The sequence below is a fragment of the Barbus barbus genome (assembly GCF_936440315.1).
Source record: "Barbus barbus genome assembly, chromosome: 14".
NCBI lineage: Eukaryota > Metazoa > Chordata > Actinopteri > Cypriniformes > Cyprinidae > Barbus > Barbus barbus.
This window is the reverse complement of record NC_136742.1, coordinates 3,722,126-3,746,830: the sequence shown is the minus strand read 5'-3', so window position 1 is coordinate 3,746,830 and position 24,705 is coordinate 3,722,126. Positions and strand designations below refer to the sequence as shown.

The 24,705-nt window shown below is 38.1% G+C and overlaps 1 protein-coding gene across 1 annotated transcript in view; it reads right to left on the bottom strand.

The window, feature by feature from the left end:
* LOC306879888 (mRNA-capping enzyme-like) overlaps nucleotides 1-24,705 on the bottom strand; it is a 143,071-nt gene that overhangs the window by 6,775 nt on the left and 111,591 nt on the right. The window contains exons 13-14 of the mRNA XM_079433117.1: nucleotides 13,054-13,154; nucleotides 1,797-1,863 (exon numbers count right to left, since the gene is read on the bottom strand). Of these exons, the coding sequence (XP_079289243.1) occupies nucleotides 1,797-1,863; nucleotides 13,054-13,154 (168 nt within the window). The remainder of the gene's footprint in view (nucleotides 1-1,796; nucleotides 1,864-13,053; nucleotides 13,155-24,705) is intronic.

The window sequence follows — 24,705 nt, the reverse complement described above, 5'->3', positions numbered from 1 at the left end:
GCTGCTAAGATAATTCTGTATTTAAAAACTGGGTGAAATAATCCACAACATTTCTGCACTAATGTATTTATAATCAATGTTTCTCTCACTCCATCATCTATCTTTTTGTTAATTTATTATTATTTTATTCTATTCAGTGACAATATACATTAATAATACAGAATCAATGTAAAATAATAGGATAATTAAACAAGGTATTCTATAGTTAATATATTCATGCAAAATTACTACACTAAAATCCCTATATAATTTTGATTTGACAACCAAATGTTTTAATTTCTAGAAAAACCAGATTGTTTTTTGTTTTTGTTTTTTTAAGCTCTGTCAGGATCTATTTTAGTTATAGTCTGGTTTCGTCTTAAGGCAAACGATAACTGACTAAACCAAACTTCTTCTCAATGCTTTGATACAATCGCCCATTGTAGCAGCTCTTGTGTACCTCCCAGTTATTTGACTCATGAATACGGGTGGAACAAAACTCTTAAGAATCTTAAAAACAACACTAAATCATCTGTTCCCAGTGCAAAAAAGACAACTTACTGGAAACTATTAGGCTTTGTGTCTAATATTGTAATAGCTGATTTCAACAGGCTTAGGAATAGACTTAAGGCCTCAATTTCATTGATTTTATTTAGTTTTAGCACTTTATTTTCAGTGTGATTTTGAATCCAGCCCTCGGTGGGTTGATGAGTTTGGCTTTCACTGACCACTGTCACATCATTTTGTTCTCAACAAATTACACAATGCACTGTATATAAGCAAAGATTTTCAACTTGAATATTTTATTAATTGAGATCCTATGTGTGATTTAAAGGCAGGGTATGTGATTCAGAAATATTTTTTGTTATGCTGATTGAAATTATCTTCCCATCCCGACAGCAATCACTAAGTTAAGTGGTGTAAATGTATTCATATAGTCTGTGGAAGGGAAGGACCATAAAATGTTCGTCCAATCATATCCCTCGCTCCGAACACTATGACATGCTGTCCTATCTCATGGCAATTCGCACATTTTACGAGGTGGCCAATTCGTATGAATTCGTACGACCTCACTTGTACAAATTCGTAAGATTTTTGCTAAATCGTGCATTTTTTACGAGTTCCCCAATTTGAATCAATTCGTACGAATGACCTACCCCTAGCCCCGCACCAACACCGTCGCTCATCGTGTGGCTGGTTAGCCTCTGGTCTGCCTGAGCCCGGTCATGTGATTTGGAGGACCACCTGCCTTACCTTTAAGTGTTCCCAGTGTATAATAGCGTCCACACCGAGAGGATGATAACATTGTGTGTATTATAAGTGCGCGCTGCAGTTATGTGGCTTGTCGCTTTAAATGCTTGAGTAGAATGGATTCTCATTAGCTGTCAATGTTTTAACAGCTCATCGTTTTGAAAGTGATTCAAATGACATTATTTCTCTGTTTTTGTTATAGTTGTGGTGTACACAACATGATCTTTAACTTTATCATTATAGTTATCATCCTTGGCGTCAACGGGCCTTTACAGTTGTTTGTGTCCAAATAGTCATACAATATGTTCCATCTTATAATATGTTTTATTGTTGTGGCCCATTTGTCGGAACAGCTCCTGTAGGACTCCTCAAACTGCTGGATCTCAGGACTGAGCTCTTGTGACACAACGTTCACCTGTCTGACTCAATTAATTAAAAGCACATCATGTAAAGAGGACTTGACAATGACAGGACTATCTTTAGCAGCGTCTGTATTTGCAGTGAATCAGACAGAGTGAACGCTGACAGAAGGAATTATCAGAGAAGTGAACCAATGTTTCTCTCACCTTCATTTGTGCAAAAGGCCTGTCATAGCTCCCCACGTACAGGAGACCCATCATCTGCGGGAGCAGTCTGGAGAAAGAGCGAAAATAAAGATCTCAATTAAATTTCACATCCGGACAAGCAAGCATTGTGCTATTCCCCAAGACAGCGGAAGTCAGGGAAATAATAGCAGCTCTGCTATGGAGGATGTCCTCCTATACTGCCGTGTAATTATTCTAGGCTTTATAATAAGTGCCTGTAAGACTTTCACAGTCAGGATGAGGTTCCCAAAAAAAAAAGACACCAAGGGCTTTAGAGGCGTAGACTTAAAAGGGGAATGTTCGGAAAGAAGGACAAGGATCAAGGATTTTAGGGAAGGGGGAAGTGGTGTGTGGCCAAGTATGGTGACCCATACTCGGAATTTGTGCTCTGCATTTAACCCATTCAAGTGTACACTCAGTAGTGAACATACACCCGGAGCAGTGGGCAGCCAATGCTGCGGCGCCCGGGGAGCAGTTGGGGGTTTGGTGCCTTGCTCAAGGGCACCTCAGTCGTGGTATTGAAGGTGGAAGAGAGCGCTGGACATTCACTCCCCCCACCTACAATCCCTGCCGGACCTGAGACTCGAACCCATGACCTTCGGGTTACAAGTCCAACTCTCTATCCATTAGGCCACGACTGCCCTAATGGATAGAATATTTGTAATTAATTTTGAATGAGATGCTGGTAAATGAAGCACTGGCCTGACTGGCTCACTGAAACAAATGCACTAAAACACAGCACATAAATATACAGTATATAATATACACAATATGGTTATATTTTAAAAGTAGTATCTTATGCTTACCAAGGTTACATTTAATTGGAGGAAATACAGTAAAAATTTTAATATTTAGAAATATAACACATTAAAATAACTTTTTCTATTGAATATATTGTAAAATGCATTTCAGCATCATTACTCCAGTCTTCAGTGTCACATGATCCTTCAGAAATCATTCTAATGTGCTGATTGTACTTTTACACAAAGACTTGTAGGTCTATTAAGAATATCTGTTGACTTAAGCAATATTTGCTGCATTATATGCCAATGGTGACAGTTCAAAAATGGGGGGGGGGGGCACATTTAAGAGTAACAAACTTTTCTTTCGGTATCTTAATTTTTAAGGCCCTATTGCGTTCATTTCCAAGAGGTATGTCTGAAGAACAAATAACGTAGAACCTAGAAACACATCTCATTTCTGAATCTGTCATCTTTCTAAAGTCATTTTTACCCTCCTGTAATTTGGCTCCAAATCTCAGGTAAAAATGGTCATTTTGACCCACAGTAGATCACTCAGTTAATATTCATCCATGACGTAATATTTTGGGTTTCATAACTATTTAGGTTTGTCTTTCCTCAGAAAAAATAATTCTCTGAAATTCAGTTTATTTGACATGGAACAACCCTATTATCAATACAGGATTTGTTGTAAAGAAAGTTCAAAAGAACAGCATTTATTTGAGATTGAAATCTTTTGTAACTGTCTTTATAAATGTCTTTACAGTCACATTGGATCAATTTAATGTTGTTTCTGAATGAAAAAAACCAAAACGGTAGTAGGTGAGAATAATAACACAGCTTTGCATATTAATAAACACTACTATATTTACTGTATATTAACAGTTTGCCTCCCTGACCCGTGTCTAGCTTGGACTGGAAGATCAATTGTTTGATTTGGCATGTAATATCTTTGAATTTTCTTTATTTGGGGGCTTTTCTCAGCAAATACTGCTTTACCAAAATATTAATGAACCCTTCATATTGTAATACAATCCGTTAAAACTTTAATTCTACTTTTAATGGCTCAAAAGCCATAATAAAAATCAACGACTTGAAATATGCAATGATCACATCACACTTGAAATCCAGTCATATTAATCTAGAAAAAGAAATAATCAGTGATCACGGCAAATGCTTCCTAACAAACAGACAGTAGGATACTGTAGCCCTCTCCTCTCTCTAATGGTCCCAGCTGTTCACAAGTACATGCCCACTGAAATGTGCTACCATCCAAAATAGTAGTAAATCACCGGGGAGGAGACCGGATCCGAACCCTGACACTGAGGGCTAAAGAACACCCTGCCAGTCAAGCTAATGGCGCTGTATATTTGGAGCCTCCTGAAACACGATGACTGTGTTCAGCCTCGGTTACTGCACATCCTGTGCGCTTGTTTTATCTCTTTGAAAGCAGATATTTTTGTCAAATAATGAAACCAATGTAACTGTTTACACACCCATGTGATTCATTTCAGTGTGGACCAGATCTCCGCATCAGTTGTGCAGGGACGTGTTTTGACGGGCCGAGACGAACATTGAGACGTCTCTTTAGCAGCAGGCTGTGCCATTACCGTTTCTATAATTGGTATAGCAATGTTTGAACTGCTGAAATGTGCATTTCTCTCTTTCTAGTATAATTAAGACCATCAAGCTCAACCATCTGTTGACTGCTCAAAAACTCATTTAGGAGTATCTGGACCTCTTTATTCATTTGATGACAATGTTTCAGAGGAGATTCTGTGAAATTCATTCTTGTGAAACACTGTCGTGAACAGACTGGATGACGCTGGATGGCTACATGTCAAACGCAATCTGTGAAACCTGCGGATCGAAATCGTAAAGCCGCGTTTACACCGTCAGTATCCAGCTGTATCAGCCAACAGATCACTCTCTGCGCTGTCATTGGTAGACGCTGTAGTGTGTCACTGCTCATTTGCATAAGTCAAGGACAAATAAGAGTGTCCTTGATAAAGAAAAGGAAAAACTTAAAAAAGCCAAGTTAAAAGAGCTGATAAAAATGTAAAAACTGTAACTTGAATGCAATGGATAAAAGCGTCTGCTAAATGCATAAATGTACATGTAAACGTAAAAAAAAATTAACCCTATACAAAAAAAAAAAAGGAAAGAAACGTAACGACTCTAAAAATGTTCATTAGGTAATTTCTTTAGGTTTTGGTATGGTACTAAATTATACATTATACAATGAACTAACATTGTCATATAAATATAAAAAAACCCACCACGTTATTATATATTTAAAAAAAAAACAATACTAGAAGAATATGGAAACTTACTTATGGTTTTATTTTCAAGAGTTTAACTTTGTAATGACCATGTTTTTCCTCATTATGATATCAAAACTGTTGTGTCATCTTGAAATAATGCAAAAGATGATTTACTTGCATTTACTTGACAAGTAAAATGACTTAAGATATTGTCTTGCTTTCTGAAAAAAAAAAAAAAAAAAAAAAACATTCTTAGTTTTTGCTTAAAACAAGCAAAAATATCTACCAATGGGGTAAGAAAAATAATCTTAAATCATGGCTAAACAATAGATATTTTTGCTTGTTTTAATACCTTAATATAATAACATAATATAACACAATATCTTAAGTAATTTTACATAAGAAGTTTTAGATATTTGCAGTGTTGGGGGTAACGCGAGTTACGTAATAATATTACTTTTTTCAAGTAACTAGTAAAGTAACGCATTACTTTTTAATTTACAAGAAAATATCTGAGTTACTTTTTCAAAAAAGTAACGCCAGTTACTTTGTTTCCCCATTTATTGACTGACAGTGCGCTGTGTGAGCATGCTGTTACTATAGATCTAAATATGAATGTGCATGAATTCATCCCACTCGCAAAAAACAGATTTAGTATTCATCAAAATGAATTAAAACAGTGAAATGCAAACTCAGAATATGACGCAAACCTGCAATAATTAAATATGTTAAACAACACAAATGTATCTAATCCCATTTTATTAACCGATGTCTTTGCTGCTGACCTTTGATGATCCAGTTCAACCATACTAATAAGCAAAAATGACTTTAGATAAACTAACAATTGTACTTCATTGTTTTTTTATTGCCGAAGAGTGTTAAACCTTCTTATCCTGAGTTTTACTTTACAGACGTGAATTTACTTTTCCTTCACAAGATACAGGGCTTTTACATTTGTATTAATGTCATTTCTTGGATTAAAAACAATCAAGCCCTGCTCATATTAAAAAGTAACGCAAAAGTAACGTAACGCATTACTTTCCATAAAAAGTAACTAAGTAACGTAATTAGTTACTTTTTTAGGGAGTAACGCAATATTGTAATGCATTACTTTTAAAAGTAACTTTCCCCAAGACTGGATATTTGTGACCCATGATGGCAAAATAAGCAGTAATGCACGGGCTAATTTTGAGCTACGGGCAAAAAAAATTATAAAAATTTTACAAATCGAATTTGAGATTTTCACAAAAATGAGTTCATTAAGCCCTCGTCTAGCAACCCCAGCGCTCCAAATAGTAATTAAACATCTAAATGTATCTTTATTTGTATGTTTTCGGAGATTCTCGTGCTGCCTCTCATCCGAAGCGCACGCATAAAGACGACAGACACCAACGGCGCTCTATCCCAATACACATATACAGGGATTTATAGTAGGACAAATATATTTAAGTATTCACGCACACATAATCTGTTATATCTTAAGTGAATGTTTGGGGAAAAACATTGGACGTGTAACATTATATTAGACTATACTATACATTATACTGTCTTATTATAGGCCGTCTGACTCATTAAAGTTAATCAAACAATAAAAGAAAAGAGGGAATCACTCGCAGCTTAATTGAACTGCTTTTGCAGTTTTAATAATCAATTTATTTTTAATGAACACTTCAGTGATTTTTACATTTTACTATTTGTTTTTCTTTCTTGAATGCTTATGATTGGATGTAAAATGAAAAAAAGTAGGTATGCACTTGTTTCTTTCTTATATGCTTATTTTTTGCATCAGTTCTTATTTACAACAACAAAGATCAAATAAAAAATAGCTAAATTGTGATTATTAATCAAGTAATGGTTATTAAGAAAAGAAGTGGGGGAAAAGATGCAACGTTGCTAGGTAATTTTTCTTTGGACAGCTTTACATCAGTTTTCCTCTAAATTTTCTTTGCTAACTCCATCGTCTTCAAACAGGTGTAGCTCAGTCACTTTTCGTCCGATTCCAACAAATCATACACAATTTTGAAGGATTTTAAAAATAAAAATTGCTCATAGTGACTCATTTTGACAGCACAGGTCGCATTTATACTAGAAAACAAGACTGAAATACTAAGGAAGAAATCTTTAGTGAAGTTAAAAGTCACTGCATGTATGAATTGCATTTTAAAATTAAGCCTAAAATAAATTGCATTTTGCATTTTCAAATAAATTATTGGACCCGGAAAAAAGAAAAACAGCCCAAATTACCAAGCAGAACGCAAAATGGGTACTATAATGGCCAGGTCAAACTCAGTCAAGTATGGTCTTCAACGCATCTGATTGTGTTGGGAATAGGACATTTGTCAGAAAAAGGGACAATGGAAGCTGGCCAAGCTGAAAATGGGAAGATAGTTCACTCAGAAGTCCTGATGTCTTGTCATAGAAAGCCTCTGGAAGAAGGCAGCTGAAAATCGCTCGGTACCAAAAGTTTGAATGGTTGTGAATCAAATCATCTCTGACCATCAAATGTGAATAAAATCATCTCTGGTCAATGACACATAGAAAAAGATAATATCCATGTTTTGCAGCGTGTGGTTTAATAGTTGGGCAGCGTTTTCTCTTCACAAGCACTCTCTCTCTCTCGTAACTGAACTGGAAACTGGCAGCTTTTATTTTGTAGGTGTTCAAGGTCAGTGGAGATGTGTCCAAACAGACTCACGCCTGTAGTATGAATTCAGAAAGCTCTAATCCACAGTTTCTGAGGTTTAGCTTCTTTTACACTACAGAGTCTGTACATTCAACAGGTTTGATTTTTATTTGACCCTTTTAGGTTTCAAAGCAACACATGCTTTTTACACAAATGCTACTAGACTACTGAGACGCGTTCTGAAAGAATCCGTTACGCTGCTTTTTACAAACGGAGCGTCTAATGAAATGTTTATCTGTTTTCAAACCTCACAAATTTAAAGTACTAATTTATTTCCTTAAAAATTGCACCAAATGAACCCGAGGTGTTCTCATTACCGCTCTCCAACATTCAGTGTCATCTATGCAGAGAGTCAGGGGTTCTTTTATTATTTTACCCATCTAATTTCAAAGCTCTCGGCAAATAAAGAGGGCATGGTGAGAGGGAAAAACACTCACAGATAAAGAGCGAGAGAGAGAGAGAGCTGTGTGGGAGGAGAGTGGAGATGACAGGGAAGTAACCCTGTTAATAACCTCAGCCGCTTGCTGACACATCTGCTGTAGAAAAGCCAGGACTCTATGATGCTTCAATGACACACACTGACCATTGGCTTTCAGAAAATATATATTTAACATTTTTTGCCACATCAATTCGGAATAAAAAAAAGGCTTTAGAATATTGAAACATATTAATCAAAGCTTAGAGCGAAACTGGGTAAAATCCTAATGATGATGTAGGGTCATTATAATAAAAGCATTCCCAGTGGACATTCAGTTTACATGCTCACATGACTCGTTATTATCATCATTTACATTTTTATAATAGCATAAATAATATTTCATTTTTCATTTTTAGTTTCTGTGCTTGAAAAGCTTTTGTAAGCCGCCTTATGAATCCATCTTTACCCCCAAGAGTCAGCACTCCATGCATGCTTTCTGTCTACTCTATTTTTAATATTTGCTTTACCCATACATGCGTCAGATGAACATCTTTCCCACTGCATCATGTCCTGACGTTTTCCTTTCTTGAGTTTAGAAAATGGCCTGTCATGTTAAAAATAGTTCAAGTTTTGTTTGCGCAGGGCATCAATGTCAGATTTACACCAATGGTCCAATCAGAAGAGTGCGGGGGCGGGACACTCAAGTGCACTGAGCGTATACAGTAGCAACTGTGAATTCGCCTCAGGGTTCAGATACTGCAGAAACAGAATTTTAAGTCCAAGCCTCCTTTTCAAAAGGTATTTCCCTAATAAAAGAAATAAAAATATTAAATAAAAGAATGCTTAATAACATGGAACCACGGATATAGAGCTCAATGCATGATAACATATCATTCCCAAAGCAGAGCCTTCCTGGTGTAGAATCCACCACTGCACATGTGAACTCTTTCCTTCATAACGCAAGAGCACGATGGAAAGCACACAGAACGTGTTTTTGCATTCCAGTGCATTGATTTTGAATTGTTTTTCTATTTAAACGCGGAAAACAGACAACTTGAACAGCTGAGATGCATCGTTCTCTGCGTTCATTTCATTTCCACTTTGCTGTGTATTAAAGGCAAGTTCTGCATGATTGATCAGAATTCCCGAGTCTGACCGGAGCCCGTGTCTTTTTTCTCTCTTCCCCATTACACAGCTGCTGTTGCAGCCATTGAAATAGTTGCGTTTTGATTTTTAATGGCAAAGTGGTTATATTTCTTTTCGTTTCTTTATTAAAGGATTAGTTCACTTTTAAAAATACTTTTGCTGATAATTTACTCACCCCCATGTCATCCAGATGTCCATGTCTTTCTTTCTTCAGTCAAAAAGAAATTAAGGTTTTTGATGAAAACATTTCTCCATAAAATGGACTTAATTGGGACCCAAATGGTTCAAGGTCCAAATGACAGTTTCAGTGCAGCTTCAAAGGGCTTTAAACGATACCAGACGATGAATAAGGGTCTTATCTAGCGAAACGATCGGCCATTTCAAAAATAAATAAAAAAGTTTAAGTTTTATAAGCACAAATGCTCGCCTTGCTCTGTTCTGTGATGCGCGTTCGTGACGTCACGTAATACGCAATGACGTTGAAAAGGTCACGGTTGAGGTAGGCGGAAGTATCGAGTCAGTAGGCTTTTTAATATTAAAACACCCAGGATACGCACACGAAATGGGCATTTTAAACGATAAACTGACACAAAGACATTTGAATATGTGTATATGGTCCTCCTTCCGCACATTTGTAAACACTGACTCGGTACTTCCGCTTAAGTCAACCGTGACCTTTTCCACGTCATTGCGTATTACGTGACGCGCACGAATCGTCTGGTCTGAACTGAATCGTCTGAACTAATCCTTTAAGTTAATTTAGAAATATGTTTGGAACATTTTTTGTTTGTTAAATTCAAGTTTTTGTTTATTAAAGTAACGACCAAGCGACCAGCGGTAGACAGTGAGTTGATCATAGCCTATGTTTGAACAATTTAGCTTTCTAAAATCATCATCATCACCACTTGCCTAAAATAAAATCTACAGATATAAAACACTTCAAGCATATCACTGTGTTAGTTTAAACATTTAACCCACATAAATGTGCTCTGTTAGATGCATAACCCACCGTTTGTGCGGAGAGTGGAAGCTAAAGCGCGCTTTACAGGACATGGAGGCACCAGTGCGATCACTTGCATTTTTTTTCTTAACAGTGGAAACCACTTAATATATGCCATCATTTTTGCTCATAAAGGTGGTAATACATTATTCAAAACTGTAAAGGGTCTACTTTTATTTGCGTGCACTCACAATATCAACAAAACGTTGTGCTTTTGTAAAATAAAGAATACAAACAGGATTTTCTGCCGTCTCAGTTTTGAACAGGAGCGCTACACAAAAATGAACTGAAACTCAGTGAATACTTGCCTCACAGACATCTATAGAAAGCTTTAAATTACTACTTTAAAGGGAAATAATTCAAATCAAAAACTCTTTCATTATGTAATCCATAAAGATGCATTTCTCTCTAAAGTCAATGAGGAGATGGCAAGTCAACTACTTCTTGCCAACACATTCATGGTTATTACTTTTGTTGGGGCTTTGCGGCAAGCTTTAGCCTATTTCATGTATTTTAACGCGGATCACTTCCTGCGGGACAATAAACACCATGCGAGCCGGTCTTGACAGTTGCGGTAGCATGGTCTCATGTTGTTTCCACCAGTGCGGCAATTTTTTTTTTCATCACCATAATTGATGGATGCCTCAAATATTAAAATAAGGGGAAGCCTAAAAACAGGCCCGATGCCTGGCCCGCGTCTGCGCTATGATGCGAAAATTGGCCCGAAGCCCGGCCGTAAGTTGGGACCCATTAGGCTCGGTCTAAAATGCAGGGCTCTATCAAAATTCATCCTGTAAAACTATTTTGACAATGTGTTACAATGGAAATGCTACTTTAATTCCTTTTAGCAGCTCCAATTTCATAATCTTGACCAAAAACATCGTCGGAAAAGGTTTCTCAAAGAGTCTCAAGGTTTCATAATTGGTGAAGTAATATTGTGACAGTAATGTCTAAATTTGTGACAGGAAGTTTGGGTTTCACCCTTTTTTTTATATATGTGTGATATCAACTTCAAATTTGAAACATAACTTTGACATATTACTTTGATTTTACAGCAAATTTAGAGTCCAAAATATTTTGCAATATATATTTTATGTAAATTTTTACAGTAAACTTAAACTTCTATAACTTTTTAACCCTTGCATTTTGTTTTTAAATACTTTACAAAACAATCTGCGGATCGTCTTATTTAAAAAGAGACCAACCTTAGGTCAGTTTCAAAGTATTCATGAATTATAACCATTTACGTTTGGCTAGTGCATTTTCACATCAATGTTTAAAAAAAGGGAGTAACAGTTAAGAGGTTATGGTTTTTACTTCTTTATTTTCAGTGTAATGCTGCTTAGTGTAACAACTTGTATTTGCCGTTTCATTCTCCTATCCACAGACAGTATTAAACCTTTTCTTTACGAATAATAAACAAAGTTAACACAATAGACAAATTTCTATAAATAAGCTTAAAAAAAGTTGGTCTATCAATGGCACTGACATTATACAAAATAAAGCTTACTTCATGTGAGAAAAAGCTTATTGTACTTATATTTTCTTTTGCTGTGGTTCACGGGGTTGTTGTTGTTTTGAAAGTGAATAGTGTTCATGACAAGGGAGGCGTGAGAAATTGGAAATAGATGTCATGAAAATGTATCAGGGTTGACGGAAATGGATTTCGGTTCTGTTTTCTAAAACATCCAGCAAATTGTTCTGCTGTTTGTTGCAGTTTTTGTTCCTGGAGTCTCATGTTTTAATAGTAACGCAATTATGGACAAATGGTGATGACGAGCCAGTTTCCTAAAACATGTCGTGAAACCGTGGCGTTCTGCTCCGTTCCATTGCACGCCGTCTAGCTGCTTAGCAGGAACACATCTTGTGTGTACCTTCCCCAAGCCAGAAAATTATACACAAGGATGATCTAATACCAAACAAGCATTATAATATATGGGTGAATCTCATGAAAACATGTCCTAGTCATATAAAAAAAAAGGAATTATATTTTGCACTACAACAATTAAGCAAATTATCAATGATAATTCTGATTCTCACAAGATCAGCATAAAATTAAAAGCAGTGAAATAAAATAAATAATTGCTATATATAATAAATAGAGGTGTAATGTACACAAACGCTTTGCCGTTTGAACTGAGGCATTTATACAGGTATCTGTCGCGCCACATCAAAAAGCTTCAAATTTTCTGAAAAAAATAATTGACAATTTGAAAGATGAGATTTTGTTTCTTATCAAAAGTAACAACACAATGAAGTTCCACTCGTGCAGTGACTAAAACAATGCTGTATTTGTTTGGTACACATGCACACCAAACCCGAACATTTTTGGTACGAATATGTATTCTGTTAAAACCCCTAATAATAAAGAAATACGTTATGGGAGAAAAGTGCTTCATTGTCAAGAAAATGCAAAATAAATCTTGCATAAAATATGTTTTTATTTCTTTAGAATTTGGGGTGAAAAATAACCTGGACATGTTCTTAACGAGATTTACACACATGGAAACAAAAAACAATTGCTTTATACGTGAAAGTCCTTGCAGAAGGGTCAGCACTCTCCCTCTGGACCGCCTGCATTTAAAAGATAAGCCCGGCTCATTTGAGGACAGTAAAATCTCGAGTCTGGACAGATGGGTTGAGAGAGGCGTAAATGAGGAACGCTAGAGAACTCACACTTTATGCTTCGCTACGTTTCTTCTGAGAGAAATGTCAAGCCGCACATAATCAAAGCCATCAGTCTGTTCAGGAACGGACCTCACGAATCACATTTTGGTGTGTATTATGTTCCGAAAAGTTGCTAATGCTGCAACCACCTGCGTGTGACTCAGAGCTGAATGTTTCATAAGCGCATGCATGGAGATAAAGACAATCCTCCTGGATTTCTCTGTCTCCGTGTGAGTTGTGGGAAGTTTGTACGGATGTGTTCTGATGTTTAGCATTGATTGGAGCGTAGTGCATGCAGTTGCCATGGCGACGATGACTCACCCCTCCCCGCCGACTTTGGTGATCTTGAGTCTGAAATCGACCGAGTTGTGGCTGGGCGGCTTCCACTTCAGAATGTCATCACATCTGCCCGGTTTATATTTCTACAGGGAGGCCAAAAACAAATCACTTTATGACATCAAGCAAACAATGCAGGAGAAAAACAATGCTATATTATTAGCTCTAAAAATAAATAAATGAATGCTACATATTATCAACAATAGCGCATCACCAATTTAAAGGGCGCACTGAAAACAGTGAGACCCAAAAGAGTGACTTCATGCGTCAGCATTTATACTGTATTTTGGTGAAATTGTCTCTATTCCCAAACCTACTAAGTTGCCTATGTGCTGTCTTAACCCTAAAACCCTACTGGATCATCCTTAACCTGATCAAAATCCTGTTGCACACAATCTACTACATGCCTTCTGTCATCCAATAGTTTTACTTAAAAGAGGCTTTTTTTAGAAAATAAATGGCCTTTTAGTGTAATAGTAAAAAATGACACTCTGCTGTCTTTTTGCTGTAAAGTCTTTAATGAATTTTAAAATGTGAACATAACTTTATTAGAGTTAGAAAAATTTTAAGAGGAACACTTACTGGATGGACTGAAGCATCTTATGTTTACTTGATAATCCATGCATCATTTTTAGAAACATGATTTTATTTATTATCTCAATCATCCCAGTGCTATTGTTTTGAATTGCATTATACGTTTTGCCCCCCACAATAAAAACTACAGAGCATTCATTATAAAGCTAAGCATTTAAATATCATCTTTTCTTTGCCCATATAAGTATCAGCATCTGCACCAAGTTGCATATTTTTGCTCAGTTTGGGCCTCTGAATAAAACTCAGGTGTTTTTTTCTCCCGAGTATGAGCTCCATATTCTCACTAAATCACACTATATGAACCATGAACGCCTGATGTATCAAATATGATTCTTAACAAAAAATAAAACTTTTTTTATTTTGTCTAAAGGTTGTTCCATTAAAATATATATATACATTTCGTATGACAGGCTTTACAGGTGTAAGGTGTTTTGTTTTGCATTTTCGTTTAATTTCAGTTTGTGTGGAAAGGTCTGAAAGCACAATTCTACTGTAGGAAGTGGTAAAATGAAGATATTTTTATGGAAACCTGCGAGATTTCTGCCCTTCTACTCCTCGAGTACATTTGAAACAACACGAGGGTTGGTAACTGATGACAGAATTGTCATTTTTGGCTGAACTATCCCTTTATGATGCAGTCTATGTAGGCAGCTCTCTAGGTTTTGGAACAGAGCCATAGCATTGCTGATGTAAATAGTTATGTTATGGTGAGCAATGTAGTCCTGTCTTCAATATTTTTCATTTTCACTGTTCCACTACAATATTTTCTGTACATCTTTCTAGATTTCAGTCATTTGGTGTAAACCTGGGGGGCTACCACAAGTGTGCAGTGGTTTAGCGCATCTAGACCAATCAGTAAGCATTTGTCCGTGATGTAAATGAGATGTAAAGCAGTTAAAGCATGGAGCTCTGATCACAGGAAAGCAGCAGTTCTGTCATGAGCACGTCTTGTTATCTGTCTACTGTGCATGAAAATGCATATACTATATGCTGTCTTTCAGTATAAAATGGCTGTAGTAAGGCAAGGTATTATGTAGTAAACATTTAATATAATTGGCTCAAAATGTAGAATCATTTTATAATCAAACTATATAGAAATTCATGGTACTTGTCTTAATGAATAATAATTAGACAAATATCTTTATATTGTGTCCAACTTCCAGCACTCATTCGCATTAATGACTACATTTACATTTAAATTACAGTCATTCATTTAGCAGACGCTTCTATCCAAAGCTGCTTACAAGTGAGGGAGGCTCCAACAAGATTTGTATTTGTTCAACTCATCTAAGAATACTTAAAAATAACAACAACAACAATACATTTTGTGTGACCTAAATGATTTAATTTGGCTGGTGTGGACATTCGGAAATACAATATGGGATCTGGACTCACTAAATTAAGCTTATTATAAGAACTGTGCACAAAATAAAAGAAAATAAAGAAAATCAAGTTCTATAAAAAGAGATAAAACAAAACAAAATGTGACTAATGTGAGGCATGTGACTATGAGAACATTCATGTCAACATTCTGGATGTGATGAATCAAATCTGGAGAAACCAAAGTGTGGGAAGACAAAAATGAGGCAAAGTAACAGACGCATTGCCAGGAAACAGGATTTGAGCCAGCAGGACCGTTACATGGTGGGAGGTTATACCTCTAAAAGGCTCAGTGTAAGTTTGGGGATGAAAGTACGGTTGTTACGGGTCAGAGTATCCGAACAACCCTCTCACTTACCACCGTATGGGTCTCTGCGATAATCAAAGCTGTTTACTAGCGGCAACACTAATGATGAGGAGAGGATACACACACTAGTGCCTAGTAACTGTAAGAGCATCATCTCAGGAGAACCAGTAACTTCTCCCAATAACAGCAACGTGTGGATATTACATTTCTAAAAAGCCTGAAAACAACTTCCTTCTGATACTGAAAACTGAATTGTTGATACAAAATTCAAGACATTATAATATATAATGTAGTATGTTCAGCAAATTTTCATTTGAGATTAAAATTTGCTAAAGGCACTTTATAATATATGTCTGAAATTTTGAACATTCAGGCCATCCAAGATATAGATGAGCTTGTTTCTTTATTGGAACAAATTTAGAGAAATGTATCATTCCATCACTTGTTCACCAACGGATCCTCTGCAGTGAATGGGTACATTTTCAGCAGATTTTCATTTTTGGGTGAATTATTCCTAAGAGTAAGTGAAGTTTTATTCTGCTGCATACTGTACCTTAAAGGGGTCATCGGATGCCCATTTTGCACAAGTTGATATAATAATAATAATAATTTGTTACATTTATATAGCGCTTTTCTAGGCACTCAAAGCGCTTTACGTACAAGGGGGGAATCTCCTCATCCACCACCAGTGTGCAGCATCCACCTGGATGATGCGACGGCAGCCATAGTGCGGCAGAACACAAATCCACAAACAATGTTCAAACAACTCGAAAAGTGAATTTTGCATCCGATGACTCCTTTAATATACTCTTTAACAGTGACTATAGTCACAAAAAAGAATGGCCTCTTTCACTTTATTGTTTCAAATACAACGGAGTGCCAGCAAAACCACATGCAGGTCTGGAACAAACACGCGCTTTGGATGTGACTGTGAGCGCACAGAAAAGCGCCTCTGGAGAGCACTTTTTAATGGCTTAAAAAGACAAGAAAATTAATTGTGACGATGCAACAATGACCGATTAGGAAATTGAGAATTCTGTCAACTGTACCGAAACGCGAGCTAAAGTCTTGTATCACAGCGTGCAGCTCTAGATGCGGCGATGTGAAGAGAAGTTCAAAGAGAGAGAAGACGCGGTACAGCTGAATCACTCAAGCTGTTTTGACCGATTTGATCTGATGGTTTGTGTGGATTTATTTACTCATCTAACCTATAGGCTACGCTATATTGAATACATGTTTTGCAGTAATTTCCCTCATTTTAAAGTTGAAAGCTGCGGGAATCAGTAATACAATATATGCGTAATCCCGTAAAGAAATTCAGGGCCTAATTAAACATAATTCTATTATACAGAGGATTGTGAAATAGATTTCCATGACTTTTACAAAACTTTCTGGGTTTATTTATTTTCCCAAAACTTTCCAGGCCTGGAAATTGCTGTTTTAAAAATTCCATGACTTTTCCGGGTTTTTCATGACCATACGAACCCTGAATGTGACCGGGTGCGGTTATCTAAATCAGACAAATATATAGGTGCGGGCGGTTGGCGTGTGGATAATAAATGGTGTCCTCCGAAGGCAGCATTTTCCAGTTTTCGGATGCAGCCCATGTTTATGGACACCATATCAATTATTGAGAAATGCCGTAAGCTGAATCATACCTGTCGCAAAATTGCCTGTGACTTCTCTTATAAAAAACTCAAAAGAAAGATCAATCTAAAACAAATAATGACAACCATCTAGATTAGCACATAGCCTGTCTATTCATTAAATAAGCTGTTTCCTCACAAAATTCTTTCTTTCTTTCTTGTTAACGCTGGAGTTTTGCCTTAAAGTGGTTCTGTCCACCCTCAGTATCAATTTCTGAAGTAACTAGAAGGACTGTGATCATCAGTCACCAGATGAAATGTAAACACAATGAACATGTTGATTCAACATGATTAATGATTCAAGTTTCAAATGCTGATTCAAGATTCAAATGTTGACAAAACAGCTGGCCCATTTACAATATTGCCTCAATAAGATTGTCAGTAAAGCAGCAGGATGCGGTCTCAGTTGCACTCGTAGGTTCCCTGGAACCCACTACAGGCAGTATGCATTTCACCAACACATATGGCAATTTAATTGGCAATGGCCAATACAAAAATAAAATAATAAAAAAGAGAGCCATTTACTCTCCCCCTCAGCTCAAAAGGAGTAACAAAGTGTTAAGGACCAGGTGAAGCTGCATTAAGCGAACGGGGTTTAATCAATAGACTTCCAACCCGTCACTCTTACTAATGGCCTCTGTGTCTTGATTGACAGGCCTCTACCAGTCAGGCAGAGCTGAAATGGGAGAAGATGTAACATGCCCAGTCTGACCACAGGTGTTGCTGTGGCTAAAACACCTCCAAGACTTAACAGTGTGATATATTGGACAAGTTTGATTAGCAGCACCTGAGCGTCAAATACATTGCACTGTGACAGTGGAGAGAGAACCTGACATGCTGTTAGTCTAACTGAAAGAGATATACTGGATAGTCTGCAAAAGAATGACACTTGTCATGATTGAGCATAAAACCCAGCTTTGTGACAAGAGTTACGGAGGCGTCACACATTGTCAGTCAACAGCTGAGAATGGAAGCATGGGATTTGCCTTCACGCAGGGTTGGGGCTGAACTCTGTAGGATGGTAGTCTCCAGGAACAGCATTGGCTACCCCTGCTATAATGCCTCCTGAACTGCTGATCCCAACACCTGACCAGGAGGAGCTGGCGTAGCCTAGTCCTGCCTGATACAGATAAGAATACTGGACCCTCCAAACCCATTGCTTTGCCTGCCATCGAACCCAAAGACCACAGAACTGGATCCAACTGATCTGCATTAGATGTGTTTTGGGGAGTGAGGCATTAATCGCGAACAAAAGATGTGGAAGGGTGTTAATGCTTTTGGACCAAGGATGTCAGTATGTTTTAAATTTTAGCCCATCGTTCAAAACACCTCAGATCTTTTCTTGATACAGAAAGGTGATTATTTTGCCTGACAGCAGCTGTTAGTTTCGGTTCTAAGCCTAGCCTTGCTAAGACAGCTTTTCTCGTACTCTAGAAAAAAATTAAAGGGGTACTATTTTAGTTAGTGCTTAATATTATTGTTTTAGCATACACGGCTCATTTGGACTACAGTGCCTTTTCATCTGGATATTGTGAAGTCACAGTGTCACTCATTTACTTAATCCTCGCCATGAGCGAGGCCTGGTTGAGCTGTGCTAGAGAAGATGACAAAGAAGAGCTGGTTTAGTAGCGTGCTGTCGTGACACTCTTTATTACACCTTGGTTCCAAAACCTCTTTATATGTGCTTGAAAAGAATATGCATGATGTTTGGGTGTATTTATATTACTTATTATGTTATGTTATGTGATTTGTGTCATGGATGGTTGTCATTGTCATTTACTGCAAGACAAATTTACCTGCGGGTATGAATAACCTAACCTAACCTAACCTAAATGATCCTTTTGTTCGTAGATATTTTCAGGGTCTGAATCAGGCTTAAATTGCAAAATACGGCAAAACTGATGCCTATTTTAATATTTACAGCTGAGCAGATGAAACCTGCAGTTATGGTAAGGGGTGTGACATTTCTGGAACACGCTCTAAGTGGTTTACCAATCAACACTCTGGGCCAGCTAACCAATTGGAGCATACTTTTGGTTTTGGAAAGAGGGGTTTAATTAAAACAGGAACTATACAGAATGCTTGAAACAGACCGGGACTCTTCAGACTGAGATGGTGCAATAATGTAAAATATGCACACACAAAAAAAATCTTTTTGAAACGATCATACATGAAAACCTATTCTAGTACACCCCCCCCCCCCCCCAAAAAAAAAAACCAACAATACAAAACTTTGTAAAAAGGCATAATAGGACCCCTTTAACAGCTACTGTTTTCACATATACTACTACTGGTTTGCATTTACTGTAGAAACAATTGCTCCTTTATCTACAGCGCTCAGTGATCTGTAGAAGCTTTAATATCAGAATGTGGCATTATAATGGGCTGTGAGACAGGCAATGCGTCCACTTCATAATTGTCCAAGTTAGATGACAGGCTCCATCCTTAACAAATCTCCTGCATTTTGCCCATCACTTCTATAAACATGGTTTCTTTTCAATTTTAGAAAGAGGGTTAGACAACGGTGATCTTTTGGTGGCACTGTCAATGGTAAGCAGACTGTCAAAATTAACAACTAATCCCATGATTATGTCATCTTCCAGCAGAGTCGGGAACCGGGTTGGAAATGCAGGTACACCACAGCAGTTTTATTATTTTTTTATTCCTCAGCTGTTTATATGCATATATTTTCAGCTCTGCACTGCGCTTTGAAAAAACCTCGCTCACCCCGAACAGAGCAGTAATGCTGTCAATAGCTGGAAGCAAAGAGTCCAGACAGTAAAGTCACTATCTAACAAGTTGCAGGAATACAGAAATGCTGTCAGAAATAAAAATCCTAATAGCTGCACTCACCCCACTGCAGATACTCAGCATGAGGGAGAAGATGAAAGAGGAAGTGATGACGTGCTTACAGAGTCTATATGTGAGCCACATCATCAACACGCCAAAGGTGGCAACTTTGATATTGGGTTCTCAGCAAGAAGCACACCAAGTCATTTCCATGGCAGACTATTGCTATTATCAATTATTCACAGTTGCTAAATGAATATTATGACAGTCATTAACAGTCATTTGCAAATTTAATGTCCTTAATGATGTTAAACATCATTGGAAATAAAGGCTGATATAAACAGCATACACTTCTAAAGATCTGAGGAAAAAAAAAAGCACTTCATGTGTACTCTGTGTATTATAGGTCACGGGGAAGTCGTGGCCTAATGGTTAGAGAGTCGGACTCATAATCCGAAGGTTGCGGGTTCGAGTCTCCGGCCGGCAGGAATTGTAGGTGGGGGAGTGAATGTCCAGCGCTCTCTCCACCCTCAATACCACGACTGAGGTGCCCTTGAGCAAGGCACCGAACCCCCAACTGCTCCCCGGGCGCCGCAGCTGCCCACTGCTCCGGGTGTGTGTTGACGGTGTGTGTGTGTTCACTGCTGTGTGTGTGCACGTTGGATGGGTTAAATGCAGAGCACGAATTCCGAGTATGGGTCACCATACTTGGCAGTATGTCACTTCACTTCACTTCACTTCACTTCACTATTGTAAGTGCCTCCAGCCATGATTTTTAAGTTATATTTTTTAGCCATTTTGCCTTTACTTTGACAAGAAGAGACTAGCTAGGACAAGGGTCAACCGAAGGGGAACACTAATGGAGTGTTGTGCATTTCTTAAAAATTCCATTTAGCAGTATTCAAATATATAAGATGTACAGACATGCTTTAAGCTTGTCTGACAATGTGGGCAGTTGGCAATGGTTTGTGATTGGTGAGATTGGTGAATAAAGGTGGAGCATAGTGAAGGGTCAAACTGAGGTTATCCTCTAGAAGTTTCAAAAACTTTCACAGTACAACAGTCAAGGATGAAGACACACTCAGTGGAAGGTAAATCAAAACCATTATTTTGAAAGCACTTGAGTTATGCAGAAGATTGCCAGCCTTGAAAATGTAACTCATTTGCTGAGAGTGAAAGGCGTCTGGAACAATAACGCTTTTATGGGGATTGAGTTACTGCTGCAGCTCAAATGCCTGAAGGTTTAGCATTTGAACACCGTATTGTATTAAAGCACGACAGACCAAGGTCAGCCTTGCGCTGCTGCAGATCTTCCTCTGGGTTGTCAAAACATTTTGAAAGTCAGTTAGATTGTGTTCCTTAATCAAATCAAGTCATTGAGTCGCAGTTATTCAGTCATGCGGTCTCAAAAGCAGAGCATCGTTAGTCCTTGATGGAGTCATACACAATGAATGCAGGGGTGAAAATCAATCAAGAGCGCAACACAAACCCAAAGCATCACCATGGAAACAAGTGCAACCCTGTTAACATTCCTTCATGCCAGACTAACCTGTTTACCTGGAGCTTTTCATTCGCTCCTAATACATGATGTTTCTGTACACTTTGTCTTTTAGCATCTGCACGCTTTCAACCACAGTAAACTCTTACGCCTCAATTACACAAAATTTGCATTTGATAATTAGAAGATGGACATGGAGAATTGTGAAGGAGTGTGGGAGACTGTCTAGAATAATCCCACCATCTGTCTCGGAGATGAACATTTCTGAAATCATGCCCTTTCTTCATTTTCAGCATCAAGTAATTTGCTTGTCTTTATGAAAACGGAAACTCGGCATGACATGACTCAACCGCAGCCAATAAGAGCACAGCTGATGTGTAAATTACAGTTATGCAGAGTCAGATTTGGGATGAATGAGATTTCCTGGCAGGCCACAGGAGTACAAGCCTGTCCTGTCACTCATCACAGCTGGTTAGGACAGAAACTTTGATTTAACATGAAAGCGCTTTTTATCACTTGTTGCATTATTGCATTGCACCTGGTTAGGACATGGTCTGAAGGTGTCTCCTTCTGGTCCTAAAAGCACAAAGCCATGGCATGCACCACAGAGTCAGGTGCAAGCAGACATGACAGAATGATCCTCCCAAAACACGACAACTGATCGCAGTCAAGAAAGATATTCAGAACTATAATAAGGGGACAGGACTGGGGAGTTTTTCTCAAAAGTATTGGTGCCAGTAAGTGGCCCTACGCAAAACTTTGTCGCGTATTCTGCTTATAGGGAGGATCGGCTCTGGTGCCAGTATTTTCTGCTATTTACTTACGATGCTTTCAGAAAACGCAGCCCAGGACAGTTTACTGTTTAGTTTTTTGGCACTTTTTATTAGAAAAGTATGGGCACCTCTGATCTAGATACTGCATATATCATACATTGACAAAAGCTATTAAGATGTGAGTAAAATAACCAGGAATCATGTCTAAAATACAATAAGTATGATAAATATGATAATTCCCAACTTTTTTAACACTGGGAATCTTCAGAAGGAGCTGTAGAATGTCAAGGAACAACATAAAATTTGCAAGCTGCAATTGTCCCTTGTGGGATTAGTAAAGTACTAAACTAACTACTCTAAACTTTCACAGGCTTTACCAAATTTAACTCAGTTCTTCTGATGTTTAGGAATAATAGCACCTACTCTACTTCTTTATTACATATGGCAAGTTTTTTTGTTCATACATCCTGATGTATCTTGCATCAAAGCTTTCGCAGTTTCATTTCAATAAATACTTTTTTGAACTGGTCAGGAAGTTCTGACTATGTTTTGCACAGTACAATGAACTCATTTCCAAAGCTCAAGAAAATTGTGTTCCACATAATAAGATGTATTTAAGACAAAGTTAACAATGTAGTTCTAGTTGTTATCATCATTATAGAATAACAGAATTGCCCATAATTTAGGGTTAACATGTTTTGAAAGCACAATGACAAAGCTCGAAGCTGGCTGGCTGTTAGCATGCTAAAACAGACTCAGAAGAAAACAAGCACTGCGTGGGAGAACTTCCGCAGAAGGCCTCGTATAATGCAACATTAGCAAGATTACAAAGACCCTACATTCATCCCTTCTAAAGTACTGCCACTACAACCATCAAAGCAGAGCATCTGCAACAAATTCATCACCTTCTGTACAAATCTTACAATTATTGTTGACTTGAAATCATCAAAGTTTCCTTTATTATGAATAACCTGTTGTTCATCTGTGAGGACTATAACACTTAACCAATGAGACCTTATTTTAAATGTTAGAAAATGCATGAACTAAAATGAACAATGTATTTGTTACTGTATTTATTCACCTTTGTTAACATTAGTTAATAAAAATACAATTGTTCATTGTTAGTTAATGTTAGCTCAGGTCCATTAAATAATATTAAAGGGGTCATCGGATGCCAATTTTCCACAAGTTGATATGATTTTTTTAGGGTCTTAATGAAAAGTCTATAACATACTTTGGTGAAAATTTCTCAATGGTAGTGTAAAAAACACCTTTTTTTCCCCTGTCAAAATCAGCTCTGTTTTCAGCAAGGCGTTTTTTAGTCCATGTTGCTTTAAATGCTAATGAGTCCTGCTGACCCCGCCCCTCTCTTCCGTGGAGTGACGAGCAGTACTGTTTACTTTAGCCACGAAACTAGATAACACATTATTAGGAAAGGCGATTTGCAAAGATTCATAAAAAAACCCCTTATACTTCTGTAGGTGAGGCTGGATCACGAATGATTAGCATGAACAGATGCATTTATGTAGATCGGGGATCGGTGCATTCACTTCAAAAAGAAAGTAACGTTAATCCTCTGCATCTTCAGCGGCTCAGATGTTGGGAGTAAATGATGACTGCCATATTCATTATTACATCCAACAACAAAACATCTCAAACGCTCAATCGGAGACATTCTTGTCTTCCCCTGCACCGGAGTCAACACAATGGCGGACTGATGACAGTTCACTCAGGTCGGGTCTAAGGTGTCACGGTTCATGAATTCACTGGTTTCTTCATGTCTCGTGTATTGTTGTTCTCTGTGTGTGTGTGTGTGAGTGGGCGTGATTCCCGCACCAGCTGCTGCCAATCTACTCACCTATAAAGTCTCACTGCACTTTCCTCTCCTTGTCAGATCGTTGTTTGATGTCCTCCGTGTCGTTCCTTGTGTGCCGTCTGCTTCAGTGTTCCTGGTCCTCGTCTATCTGGAGTCATCGTGGTTTTCGTCTATCTGGAGTCATCGTGGTTTTCGTCTGTCTGGATGTTCACCGACACTGGAAGTTCACCGTCACCACTCATCACCAGCACGCTGTCCATCTTGTCCCTGCGCCACCATCCCATCCGAGAGACTGTATTGTATTTGTGTCATCTGACCATTAAAATATATTACTTACCTGCATCTTTGCTTCCGCCCCATTCTTGTGACAGAACAATCTGACCAGGAGATGGAAGCAGCAGGTGGAACTACTTCGTCTCGGGAGGACTTCCTAAGGTCCAGCGTCTCTCGGATGGAGGCCCAGGAAAAGAGCATGAAGGAGTCGGGACAGACGATTCGTGCTCTTGTGGCGCAGGTGTCTGAGCTCACCCAGCAAATACAACATCTGCGAAATCCCGCTGCTCCACCCACACCGCCAGCTCCCTTCGTACCACCGGAGAGCGTCTCCCAGTCAGAGCCCCGCCTACCAACTCCGGAACTATACAGTGGTGAGCCGAACTTTTGTCGTGCCTTTCTGACTCGCTGTGCTATGCATCTCTCCCTGCAGCCCAAGACCTTTGCCAGCGAGCAGACCAAGGTGGCGTTCGTGCTCACGCTGCTGACTGGGAGAGCAGCACTATGGGGAACAGCGGTGTGGGAGAACCAGGATCCATGCTGCGCCTCGTTTCAGACAC